Source organism: Bombina bombina, chromosome 2 (assembly GCF_027579735.1).
Source record: "Bombina bombina isolate aBomBom1 chromosome 2, aBomBom1.pri, whole genome shotgun sequence".
Lineage (NCBI taxonomy): Eukaryota > Metazoa > Chordata > Amphibia > Anura > Bombinatoridae > Bombina > Bombina bombina.
This window is the reverse complement of record NC_069500.1, coordinates 85,861,447-85,874,940: the sequence shown is the minus strand read 5'-3', so window position 1 is coordinate 85,874,940 and position 13,494 is coordinate 85,861,447. Positions and strand designations below refer to the sequence as shown.

The following is a 13,494-nucleotide window of genomic DNA, read 5'->3' as shown; positions in this document are numbered from 1 at the left end:
CGGATCCAGGTCCAGGGATCCTCAGGCCGAACTGATAGATGCCTTGGCAGTGCCTTAGTCGTTCAACCTAGCTTATGTGTTTCCACCGTTTGCTCTCCTTCCCCGGGTGATTGCACGGATTAAACAGGAGAGGGCTTCGGTGATTCTAATCGCTCCGGTGTGGCCTCGCAGGACTTGGTATGCCGATCTGGAAGCTTCCATTGAGGCAGGACCTTCTCATTCAGGGACCCTTCCATCATCCGAATCTAGTTTCTCTGCAGCTGACTGCTTGGAGATTGAACGCTTGATTTTATCTAAGCGGGGGTTCTCTGATGCGGTCATTGATACCTTGATTCAGACTCGCAAGCCTGTGACTTGAAAAATTTACCATAAGATATGGCGTAAATATCTTTATTGGTGCAAATCCAAGGGCTACTCGTGGAGTAGGGTTAGGATTCCCAGGATTTTATCTTTTCTCCTTTCTCCATGAAGGATTGGAGAAAGGGTTGTCTGCAAGTTCCTTAAAGGGACAGATTTCTGCTTTGTCTATTTTGCTACACAAGCTTCTGGCAGATGTTCCAGATGTTCAATCTTTTTGTCAGGCCCTGACTAGAATCCGGCCTGTCTTTCGACCAATTGCTCCTCCATGGAGTTTGAATTTAGTTCTTAATGTTCTTCAAGGGGTTCCGTTTGAACCCATGCATTCCATAGATATTAAAGGGACCCTAAACACCTTCTGTTTTCATGTAATTATTATTATTTTTTAATCATTTTTTTTTTAGTTTTAAACGTTATTTGTTTCTTCATATTTTTATCTAGCCTCTGCTCAATTATCTTTTATTCTGAATGTTACCTCTAAACCACCGCCTACTGAATGCTGTGGTAGCCGCCATGTTGTAACGCACGTTGTATGCTTTTAACATACCGACTAGATGTGCACTCCCTTCTTCACTTCCGCGCATGCGCATACAAAGAAAGTAACGTCTTTGCCGCTTCTATGAAGCTAGTTCTCATTAACTTTGTGAACAAGCTTCATAGATTTAGTTGTTTCACAGGCAGCTGTTTTCACTGAATGCTGACAGCTGTGTGAGACGACCGGCTTGTCAGTGATTATTGTTAGCCAGGGTTTTGTGTTTTTTTTTTTTTTATTCATAATGTTTTTTAATTTTTTAAAATGCAAATCCTTTTTTTTTTATTATAGGTGTTCCATTTTTTTTTTTTTTTTTTTTTACAAAAACCGGAAGTCTGCTTATTGCTGTGAGCGTGCACACATATAGACATCGCGCTCACAGCATAACTAAAAAACTACTGCTGCTATAAAGTTTGCAGCAATTACCTTTATTGCTAAAGCATATCTTTTGGACCGGCCTCAGCTGCTGGTCAAAGCCGCAAATCAAAAACTAAGGATAAGATTTTCAAAGGGTCCGATCTAAACAAACTCTGAAAGGCATAGGAAAGAAAAAAATGTATGGCTTGAGCTGGACTCCGGGAGCTTGGAGAGAAAGGGGAGGGGTAGAAGGGTGACACAGCTTAGTGTTGAAGATAACAGAATATATTTATGAGACAGCAGTCGCCTTGCTGAGCTGTAACAGCGTGTTGGGGGATCCCTGAGGCCGGCTCAAAAGATATGCTTTAGCAATTAAGGTAATAGCTGCAAACTTTATAGCAGCAGTAGTTTTTTAGTTATGCTGTGAGCGCGATGTCTATTTGTGTGCACACTCACAGCAATAAGCAGACTTCCGGTTTTGTCAACATCACTTTCACGCATGTCTGCACAGAGCGGTCAGAAAGTCACATAAATGTAAAAAAAAATAGAACACCTTTAATAAAAAAAAAAAGGGATTTGCATTTTAAAAACTGAAAAAAACATTATGAATAAAAAAAACACAAAACCCTAATGACAAGTGTTTAAGGTCCCTTTAAGTTATTATCTTGGAAAGTTTTATTTTTAGTTGCTATTTCTTCTGCTCGCAGAGTTTCTGAGCTTTCGGCATTACAATGTGATTCTCCTTATCTTACTTTCCATTCTGATAAGCTGGTGTTACGTACCAAACCTGGTTTTCTTCCTAAGGTTGTTTCTAACAAAAATATTAATCAGGAAATTGTTTTTCCTTCCTTGTGTCCTAACCCCTCTTCCAAGAAGGAGCGTCTGTTACATAATTTGGACGTAGTCCGTGCCTTGAAGTTCTACTTGCAGGCGACTAAGGATTTTCGTCAAACATCTTCGTTATTTGTTATTTTTACTGGGAAACGTAGGGGTCAGAAAGCTGCGGCTACCTCTCTTTCTTTTTGGCTGAAGAGTATCATCATCCGTGTTGCATATGAGACTGCTGGACAGCAGCCTCCAGAATGAATTACGGCTCATTCTACTAGGACGGTGGCTTGCTCATGGGCATTTAAAAATGATGCTTCTGTTGAACAGATTTGCAAGGCTGCAACTTGGTCGTCTCTTCACACTTTTTCCAAATTTTCCAAATTTGATACTTTTGCCGCCTCCTGAGGCTGTTTTTGGGAGAAAGGTTCTTCAAGCAGTGGTGCCTTCCGTTTAGATTCCTGTCTTGTCCGTCCCTTTCATCTGTGTCCTATAGCTTTGGTATTGTATCCCATAAGTAAGGATGAAATCCGTGGACTCGTCATATCTTGTAAAAGAAAAGGAAATTTATGCTTACCTGATACATTTATTTCTTTTACGATATGACGAGTCCACGGCCCACCCTGTCATTTTCTAAGACAGGTTTTTATTTTTGTTAAACTTCAGTCACCTCTGCTCCTTGGCTTTTCCTTTCTCTTCCTAACTTCGGTCGAATTACTGGGTTCGGGGGGAAGGGAGGAGCTATTTATGCAGCTCTGCTGTGGAGCTCTTTGCCTGCTCCTGCTGACCAGGAGGCGATATCCCATAAGTAAGGATGAAATCCGTGGACTCGTCATATCGTAAAAGAAATAAATTTATCAGGTAAGCATAAATTTCCTTTTTGATTGGTGGCACTACCTGCAGAGACATGCAGATCATAGTCATTTATACTGTCTGCTTCATATGTTATTCTGTACATAAACTGAAAAGTGCCAGAAAAAGTTTTGAGATTGTTGCAGTTGATAATACTTAAATGCCAAAATCTGAATATGATAACTTGTATAATATTACAATAGTCTGAAAATGCTGCGCTGCAGAATCTGTTGGAGCTCTACAACTGATCATAACAATAAAAATGGTCACCCAACAAATAGTGAAGTAGTATAAAGGATTGTGTTAGTTCTGGGCTTGGCAAATATAAAATAACATTTTGGAGCGAGTTGCTTATTGTATCAGACAGGTAAGAAAGTTCTGTATAGTTAAACGTAAAATTATTATTATTTTTATTATTAGTTAGGAGGCACAAGTAAAATGTCAGCTGTTTGGATTTGTCAAGCCCTCAGCTTATTATAGATATACCTAATAAATAAATATATATATATATATATATATATATATATATATGTGTGTGTGTATATATATATATATATATATATATATATATATATATATATATTTTTTTTTTTTTTTTTATTTTATTTTTTTTTTTTTCCCACAGGTGACCCCACCAACTCTGGTCCAAACTCAGGTTGAAGGTGGTTCAACCTTATTTAAACTGGACTACTTTGGAGAAGAAGCATACTTGACCCAGTCATCTCAACTGTACCTTGAGACTTGTATACCAGCACTAGGGGATGTGTTCTGTATAGCTCAGTCCTACCGGGCTGAACAGTCAAGAACACGGCGGCATCTGGCAGAGTAAGAGACTAAACTATCCATACTGTAAAATCATTTAGGGTTTGAGGATGAGTATTTTTGTGTGTTCTAAACCACCTCCAAAAGCAACTTAATTTAATATATTTTGGTAATAACAACATTGAAAAATTATTTTTTTCTAAATCCATTTATTGTGTAAGGGCTGACAAATACTATTTATTTTATCTTGGAATCTTTTCTATTAGAGTGTTTTCATAGAGAGAAAGTTGGGTGATTAGTTGCAAGTAGTATGTCCAGTACTGATGAATATCAGGGAGAGCGAATGTACTGAGTTAGATCAGCACATTAAAATTCATATGTGCTGCTGGGCCAGATAATTTAAGACAACATTTTAGCTCAAAACCCAAAATAAATATAATATTTTATCGAAACAGATGGTCGGTGTTGCAAATGAAGCCAGAAGCTCTGGCAACCATCTCCAATAGCATAATGGAGTGGTAAAATAGAATCTGATATGTTTTTATTTTTTTTATTTTTTTATTATTACTAGAGAAATTCAGAGCCATTAAATACGCTAAAAAAAATCTGACATTTTTATGCTAATCGTCTCCTTTTTTTAAAAAATAATCCACAAAACTTTAACGTAGTTATTTATCAAGATCTGAATCCAGGTAACATATTAAATCTAAGAACAAAATGGCTTTCCCTATGTATAAAAGTAACCACATCTAAGGCTAGGGCTTGACAAAATATGGTATTTAGGAGTCAGAAAATTAGTGGGGTCAGCTAGCTACTATTTTATATATTATTAATATGTAGAATAATCTAAAAAGCAGCCAGAGGTAAAGCATTTGAAAGCCACAGCTCCCTTGCTTTAGGGATTTGCCAAACCCACAATAAAACAGTTGCTTACTTTATTGAGATCATATTCTGCATACAGAGTGAATGTAAAAGTATAACATAAATCCGTCACTTTTATTGCGTCGTCTACTTTTGTAGGAAGCACTGAGACTTACACTGTTATAAGCTTATCATTGGATGTCATTTTACTGTTCTGCTTATTGAGTTGCCACAATGTCTTTCATCTCAGGTACACACACATAGAGGCAGAATGTCCTTTCATGACCTATGAGGACTTGCTCAGTCGCCTTGAAGATTTAGTATGCGATGTAGTAGACAGAGTGTTAAAATCCCCTGTGGCAAGCTTGGTATATGAACTGCACCCGGTAAGTGCACCTGATACGTGTCTGTCTTTGTGATTACAGTGTGTTACCCATATTAAACATTTTTTTTTAAGTCCGCTGTTGCCTTTAACCCTTTTCCTGCCAACTGATTTAGGGCTCGCTGTCGTAAAAATTAGAGCCATAAGCAAAAGTAGTGGCCGACAGCTACACTAAAAAGCTCCATTTTAGTACTAGGTTTCCATTGAAATATTTTGTGCATTGCCTACAGTCAATCTTTTCATGTAAGTGTAAGTTAAAGGGATACCTATATTTTTTTTTTTTTTTTTTTTTTTTTTTATGATTCAGATAGAGCATGCAATTTAAAACAACGTTCTAATTTACTCATATTAATCAATTTTTCTTTGTTCTATTTGTATCTTTATTTGAAAAAGCAGGAATAAAAGCTTTGGAGCCGGCCCATTTTTGGTCCAGCACTCTGGATAGCGCTTGCTGATTGGTGGCTACATTTAGACAACAATCAACAAGGGGATACCCAGGTGCTGAATCTAAAATGGGCTGGCTTCTAAGCTTTCACTCCTGCTTTTCAAATAAAGATACAAAGAGAACAAAGGAAAATTGATAATAGGAGTAAATTAGAAAGTTGCTTAAAGGGGCATGCTCTATCCAAATCATGAAAGAAAAAATGTGGGCTTAGTATCCCATTAACATTGTGTTAATGCATCCCTCTGACGTTGGATTTCTTGAAAATCAATTTAGTTGCTGTGGTAACCCGACCTTACACTATAAAATGTACGTTTAACATATGCGCTCCTTACCTGTGATCACTTCTAAAGAGGAACTAAAACGAAGATATTCTTATTTATGATACTTATTTTTTAACAATAAGCAAATAGTATTTTTTGTTATAATGATATTTTCCACTTAATTAAAAATGTAATATGTATTGCTGCCCTAGGTATAGGTTTAGTTTGAATTTTGCAGGTATGTGCTTGCATATATTTTTATATTTAAATACATACTGATATTTCCATAAGAACATAAGTGCAACTATTCCTATACATTGGACAACAATAAATATTAAAAAAAAATTCTACATTGAAACACTTGCATTATTTGCAAGATTTAAACTTTCATCAATCGGAACAAGGCCTCAAAAAGCTTTTACACCTAGTTGAGCTGGGTGTAATTGTTCTCAATGTATCTACATTCTCCAACTGCGTATAAGCGGGTTGCGCTTTCATTGGTATCTGGTGTAAGTTATCGCTTAATGGCTTCTAATACTTTCTATGGGACGTGAAAATATTGAGGTATAACGCGCCATCGGAAGCAGTAGATAAACTAAATTGCTTCCGACAGAATATTTATCGGTTTGCGACCTCGCACAAACCGAATTACGGAAACGAGCCCTTATTCTGTGTAAGTGTTTAACACATGAATGATATGTTGTTACTAGATTTTGTGTAATAAAAAATAAGGAAGTGTGATAAGATTTTCCTTTTTAATATTATTTCTCCAACATAGGTGTGTCCGGTCCACGGCGTCGTCCTTACTTGTGGGATATTCTCTTCCCCAACAGGAAATGGCAAAGAGCCCAGCAAAGCTGGTCATATGATCCCTCCTAGGCTCCGCCTACCCCAGTCATTCTCTTTGCCGTTGCACAGGCAACATCTCCACGGAGATGGCTAAGAGTTTTTTGGTGTTTAAATGTAGTTTTTATTCTTCAATCAAGTGTTTGTTATTTTAAAATAGTGCTGGTATGTACTATTTACTCTGAAACAGAAAAGAGAAGAAGATTTCTGTTTGTAAGAGGAAGATGATTTTAGCAAACGTTACTAAAATCGATTGCTGTTTCCACACAGGACTGTTGAGATGAAGTAACTTCAGTTGGGGGAAGCAGTTGGCAGACTTTTCTGCCTGAGGTATGACTGGCCACATTTCTAACACGACTTGGTAATGCTGGAAGGCTGTCATTTTCCCTATGGGGACCGGTAAGCCATTTTCTTAGATTAAGTAAAAGAATAAAGGCTTTATAAGGGCTTAAAAAACTGGTAGACATTTTTCTGGGCTAAAACGATTACTTTGCTAAGCATATTTGACAGATTATAGCTCTTTATAGTTATTATAATCTTGGGGATTGTTGTTAAAAAATGGCAGGCACTGTATGGACACCTTTTTCAGATGGGGGCCTTCTCTAGTCATAGGCAGAGCCTCATTTTCGCGCCACTAATGCGCAGTTGTTTTTGGAAGGCAAGGCATGCAGATGCATGTGTGAGGAGCTAAGATCCACTGAAAAAGCTTATAGAAGGCGTCATTTGGTATCGTATTCCCCTCTGGGCTTGGTTGGGTCTCAGCAAAGCAGATTTCTGGGACTGTATAGGGGTTAAATGTAAAAACGGCTCCGGTTCCGTTATTTTAAGGGTTAAAGCTTTCAAATTTGGTGTGCAATACTTTTAAGGCTTTAAGACACCGTGGTGAAATTTTGGTGAATTTTGAACAATTGCTTCATACTTTTTCGCATATTCAGTAATAAAGTGTGTTCTGTTTAAAATTTAAAGTGACAGTAACGGTTTTATTTTAAAACGTTTTTTGTGCTTTGTTGACAAGTTTAAGCCTGTTTAACATGTCTGAACCATCAGATAAACGATGTTCTATATGTATGAAAGCCAATGTGTCTCCCCATTTAAATATATGTGATAATTGTGACATGGTGTCCAAACAAAGTAGGGACAATGATGCCACAGATAATAATAGTTCCCAAGATGATTCTTCAGATGAGGGGAGTAAGCATGGTACTGCATCACCCCCTTCTGTGTCTACACCAGTTTTGCCCACACAAGAGGCCCCTAGTACATCTAGTGCGCCAATACTTATTACTATGCAACAATTAACGGCTGTTATGGATAATTCTATTGCAAATATTTTATCTAAAATGCCTACTTATCAAAGAAAGCGCGATTGCTCTGTTTTAAACACTGAAGAGCAAGAGGACGCTGATGATAACGCTTCTGACATACCCTCACACCAATCTGAAGGGGCCAGGAGGGAGGTTTTGTCTGAGGGAGAAATTTCAGATTCAGGAAAAATTTCTCAACAAGCTGAACCTGATGTTGTAACATTTAAATTTAAATTAGAACATCTCCGCGCACTGCTTAAGGAGGTATTATCTACTCTGGATGATTGTGACAATTTGGTAATTCCAGAGAAATTATGTAAGATGGACAAGTTCCTAGAGGTTCCGGTGCCCCCCGATGTTTTTCCTATACCCAAGCGGGTGGCGGACATAGTAAACAAGGAATGGGAAAGGCCCGGCATACCTTTTTGTTCCTCCCCCTATATTTAAGAAATTATTTCCTATAGTCGACCCCAGAAAGGACTTATGGCAGACAGTCCCTAAGGTCGAGGGGGCGGTCTCTACTCTAAAACAAACGCACTACTATTCCCATAGAAGATAGTTGTGCTTTTAAAGATCCTATGGATAAAAAAATTAGAGGGTTTGCTTAAAAGAATGTTTGTTCAGCAAGGTTACCTCTACTTCTACATCCTCTAAGCAAGAGGGTAATACTTCTCAACCCAAACCAGCCTGGAGACCGATGCAAGGCTGGAACAAGGGTAAGCAGGCCAAGAAGCCTGCCACTGCTACCAAAACAGCATGAAGGGATGGCCCCCGATCCGGGACCGGATCTGGTGGGGGGCAGACTTTCTCTCTTTGCTCAGGCCTGGGCAAGAGATGTTCAGGATCCTTGGGCACTAGAAATAGTTTCTCAAGGTTATCTCCTGGAATTCAAGGAACTACCCCCAAGGGGAAGGTTCCACAGATCTCAATTATCTTCAAACCAAATAAAAAGACAGGCATTCTTACATTGTGTAGAAGACCTGTTAAAGATGGGAGTAATTCATCCAGTTCCAATAAGAGAACAAGGGATGGGGTTTTACTCCAACCTGTTTATAGTTCCCAAAAAAGAGGGAACATTCAGACCAATTCTAGATCTCAAGATCCTAAACAAATTTCTCAGGGTTCCATCGTTCAAAATGGAAACCATTCGAACGATCCTTCCTACCATCCAGGAAGGTCAATTTATGACCACGGTGGATTTAAAGGATGCGTACCTCCATATTCCTATCCACAAGGAACATCATCAGTTCCTAAGGTTCGCTTTTCTGGACAAGCATTACCAATTTGTGGCACTTCCATTCGGATTAGCCACTGCTCCGAGAATTTTCACAAAGGTACTAGGGTCCCTTCTAGCGGTTCTAAGACCAAGGGGCATTGCAGTAGTACCATACTTGGACGACATCCTGATTCAAGCGTCGTCTCTGTCAAAAGCAAAGGCTCATACGGACATCGTCCTAGCCTTTCTCAGATCTCACGGATGGAAAGTAAACATAGAAAAAAGTTCTCTTTCCCCGTCAACAAGAGTTCCCTTCTTGGGAACAATAATAGACTCCTTAGAAATGAGGATTTTTCTGACAGAGGTCAGAAAATCAAAGCTTCTAAGCTCTTGTCAAGTTCTTCATTCTGTTCTTCGTCCTTCCATAGCGCAGTGCATGGAAGTAAAAGGATTGATGGTTGCAGCAATGGACATAGTTCCTTTTGCACGAATTCATCTAAGACCATTACAACTGTGCATGCTCAGACAGTGGAATGGGGATTATACAGACTTGTCTCCGACGATTCAAGTAGATCAAAGGACCAGAGATTCACTCCGTTGGAGGCTAATCCTGGACAACCTGTCACAGGGAATGAGCTTCCGCAGACCAGAGTGGGTCATTGTCACGACCGACGCCAGTCTGGTGGGCTGGGGCGCGGTCTGGGAACCCCTGAAAGCTCAGGGTCTATGGTCTCGGGAAGAATCTCTTCTCCCGATAAACATTCTGGAACTGAGAGCGATATTCAATGCTCTCAAAGCTTGGCCTCATCTAGCAAAGGCCAAATTCATAAGGTTTCAATCAGACAACATGACGACAGTTGCATATATCAACCATCAGGGGGGAACAAGGAGTTCCCTGGCGATGGAGGAAGTGACCAAGATAATTCAATGGGCGGAGGATCACTCCTGCCACTTGTCTGCAATCCACATCCCAGGAGTGGAAAATTGGGAAGCGGATTTTCTGAGTCGTCAGACATTCCATCCGGGGGAGTGGGAACTCCACCCGGAAATCTTTGCCCAAATAACTCAATTATGGGGCATTCCAGACATGGATCTGATGGCGTCTCGTCAGAACTTCAAGGTTCCTTGTTACGGGTCCAGATCCAGGGATCCCAAGGCGACTCTAGTAGATGCACTAGTAGCGCCTTGGACCTTCAACCTAGCTTATGTTTTCCCACCGTTTCCTCTCATTCCCAGGCTGGTAGCCAGGATCAACCAGGAGAGGGCTTCGATGATCTTGATAGCTCCTGCGTGGCCACGCAGGACTTGGTATGCAGACCTGGTGAATATGTCATCGGCTCCACCATGGAAGCTACCTTTGAGACAGGACCTTCTTGTTCACGGTCCATTCGAACATCCGAATCTGGTTTCTCTCCAACTGACTGCTTGGAGAATGAACGCTTGATTTTATCAAAGCGTGGGTTTTCAGATTCTGTAATTGATACTCTGATTCAGGCTAGAAAGCCTGTGACTAGAAAAATTTACCATAATATATGGAAAAAATATATCTGTTGGTGTGAATCTAAAGGATTCCCATGGAACAAGATAAAAATTCCTAGGATTTTATCCTTTCTACAAGAGGGTTTGGAGAAGGGATTATCTGCAAGTTCTCTGAAGGGACAGATTTCTGCGTTATCTGTTTTACTTCACAAAAGGCTGGCAGCTGTGCCAGACGTTCAAGCGTTTGTTCAGGCTCTGGTTAGAATCAAGCCTGTTTACAGACCTTTGACTCCTCCCTGGAGTCTTAATCTAGTTCTTTCAGTTCTTCAAGGGGTTCCGTTTGAACCCTTACATTCCGTAGATATTAAGTTATTATCCTGGAAAGTTTTGTTTTTGGTTGCAATTTCTTCTGCTAGAAGAGTTTCTGAGTTATCTGCTCTGCAGTGTTCTCCGCCCTATCTGGTGTTCCATGCAGATAAGGTGGTTTTGCGTACTAAGCCTGGTTTTCTTCCGAAAGTTGTTTCCAACAAGAATATTAACCAGGAGATAGTTGTACCTTCTTTGTGCCCGAATCCAGTTTCAAAGAAGGAACGTTTGTTACACAATTTGGACGTAGTCCGTGCTCTAAAATTCTATTTAGAGGCCACTAAAGATTTCAGACAAACTTCTTCTTTGTTTGTTTGTTTATTCTGGTAAAAGGAGAGGTCAAAAAGCAACTTCTACCTCTCTTTCTTTTTGGCTTAAAAGCATTATCCGTTTGGCTTATGAGACTGCCGGACGGCAGCCTCCTGAAAGAATCACAGCTCACTCCACTAGGGCTGTGGCTTCCACATGGGCCTTCAAGAACGAGGCTTCTGTTGACCAGATATGTAAGGCAGCGACTTGGTCTTCACTGCACACTTTTGCCAAATTTTACAAATTTGATACTTTTGCTTCTTCAGAGGCTATTTTTGGGAGAAAGGTTTTGCAAGCCGTGGTGCCTTCCATTTAGGTGACCTGATTTGCTCCCTCCCTTCATCCGTGTCCTAAAGCTTTGGTATTGGTTCCCACAAGTAAGGATGACGCCGTGGACCGGACACACCTATGTTGGAGAAAACAGAATTTATGCTTACCTGATAAATTACTTTCTCCAACGGTGTGTCCGGTCCACGGCCCGCCCTGGTTTTTTTAATCAGGTCTGATGAATTATTTTCTCTAACTACAGTCACCACGGTATCATATGGTTTCTCCTATGCATATTTCCTCCTGTACGTCGGTCGAATGACTGGGGTAGGCGGAGCCTAGGAGGGATCATATGACCAGCTTTGCTGGGCTCTTTGCCATTTCCTGTTGGGGAAGAGAATATCCCACAAGTAAGGATGACGCCGTGGACCGGACACACCGTTGGAGAAAGTAATTTATCAGGTAAGCATAAATTCTGTTTTTATTAAGTGTGATCCTAAATGATTTAATTAAAGGGACATTCCAGTCAAAATTTAAATGCACATAGATGAATTACATATTTGAATGAAACAAATTTGCAATGCACATGTATAGGCAAAAATGTTTCAAATAAAAGTTATCACTGTTTTAGTGTTAGCATTTTCTCTGCACGTGAAGCATAGCTAGGTATTCTCAGTGCAACAGCATTTTAAATACTACAGCTCGTCAGAGCACCAGTGGGGCTTGTAACATGTCAGTTATTAACAGATGATACATGCGCCTTAGGCTGTCTGTGCAAGTGCGGTGTTTAAAATGCTGGTGCACGGTGCATACTTAAATACACGTTTGAAACCGCTATAGCTTTTATAAGAAGCTTTTTTGCTAATACATGTATATTCCAAAATTCCTTCTATTCAAAACCGAAATGCATCCATGAGGATTACAGTTTGGGCTGGAATGTCTCTTTAAATTCATTTTCCTAATAAAACTTTCCAAAAACAGAAGGGACTTGAAAGTCAAAATTAAACTTTCATGGTTAAAATACAGCCTGTCATTTAAATACTTTTAAATTTGCTTCCATTAACAAATGTATTTTGTTCTCTTGGTGATTTATGTTGAAAGCATACTTGAGTAGGTGCTGTAGCAGCAAAACACTACTGTGATCTAGCACCTGGTTTCTCAACAGCCGGGCCGTGGCCCAGTACCGGGCCGTGATAGCCCTGCTGGTGGGCCCCGACCTGTCATGCCCCCACTGCACACCAGGGGCAGACTGAGACCAATCAAGGCCCCAGGAACACTATCTCACACTGACTAAAATGTATTACAGAGCCAGGACCCACAACATTAAAGGGACATGAAACCCACATTTTTTCTTTCATGATTTAGAAAGAGAATGCAATTTTAAACATCTTTCTAATTTACTTATATTATCTAATTTGTTTTATTCTCTTGATATTCTTTGCTGAAAAGCATATCTAGATATGCTCAGTAGCTGCTGATTGGTTGCTGCACATAGAAGCCTTGTGTGATTGGCTCACCATGTGCATTGCTTTTTCTTCAACTAAGGATATCTAAAAAATGAAGCAAAATAAATAGAAGTAAATTGTAATGTTGTTTAAATTTCTATTCTCTATCTGAATCATGAAAGAAAGATTTTGGGTTTAGTGGCCCTTTAAGGTCCAGAGAAAGGGCCCCCAACCTCCAGGGCCAGACCCCACACTTCATGGCCCTCATAGCGACAGACCCCTACCAGGGCCCCCACTAAACCCACACTTTTTTGCTTAGTTACTGATAGGGCAACTGAAAACTCCAGCTTAAGGAATGCACCAGGATCCGTGCAGATGCCATTTGTGGGCCCCCTACTTGCTGGTCCCTTGGCCCAGGTCCTATTTGCCTGGCTGATCAGCCCGCCCCTGCTGCTCACTTTATATATATATATATATATATATATATATATATATATATATATATATATATATATATATATATATATATATATATATATATATATATATATATATATATATATATATATACACTTTATGTATGTATGTATGTGTATATATATATATATATATATATATATATATATATA

At 39.5% G+C, this 13,494-nt stretch overlaps 1 protein-coding gene across 1 annotated transcript in view; it reads left to right on the top strand.

Moving 5' to 3' along the window:
- Nucleotides 1-13,494, top strand: part of NARS1 (asparaginyl-tRNA synthetase 1) — a 79,408-nt gene that overhangs the window by 43,062 nt on the left and 22,852 nt on the right. The window contains exons 10-11 of the mRNA XM_053701145.1: nt 3,549-3,748; nt 4,797-4,932. Coding sequence (XP_053557120.1) covers nt 3,549-3,748; nt 4,797-4,932 — 336 coding nt within the window. The remainder of the gene's footprint in view (nt 1-3,548; nt 3,749-4,796; nt 4,933-13,494) is intronic.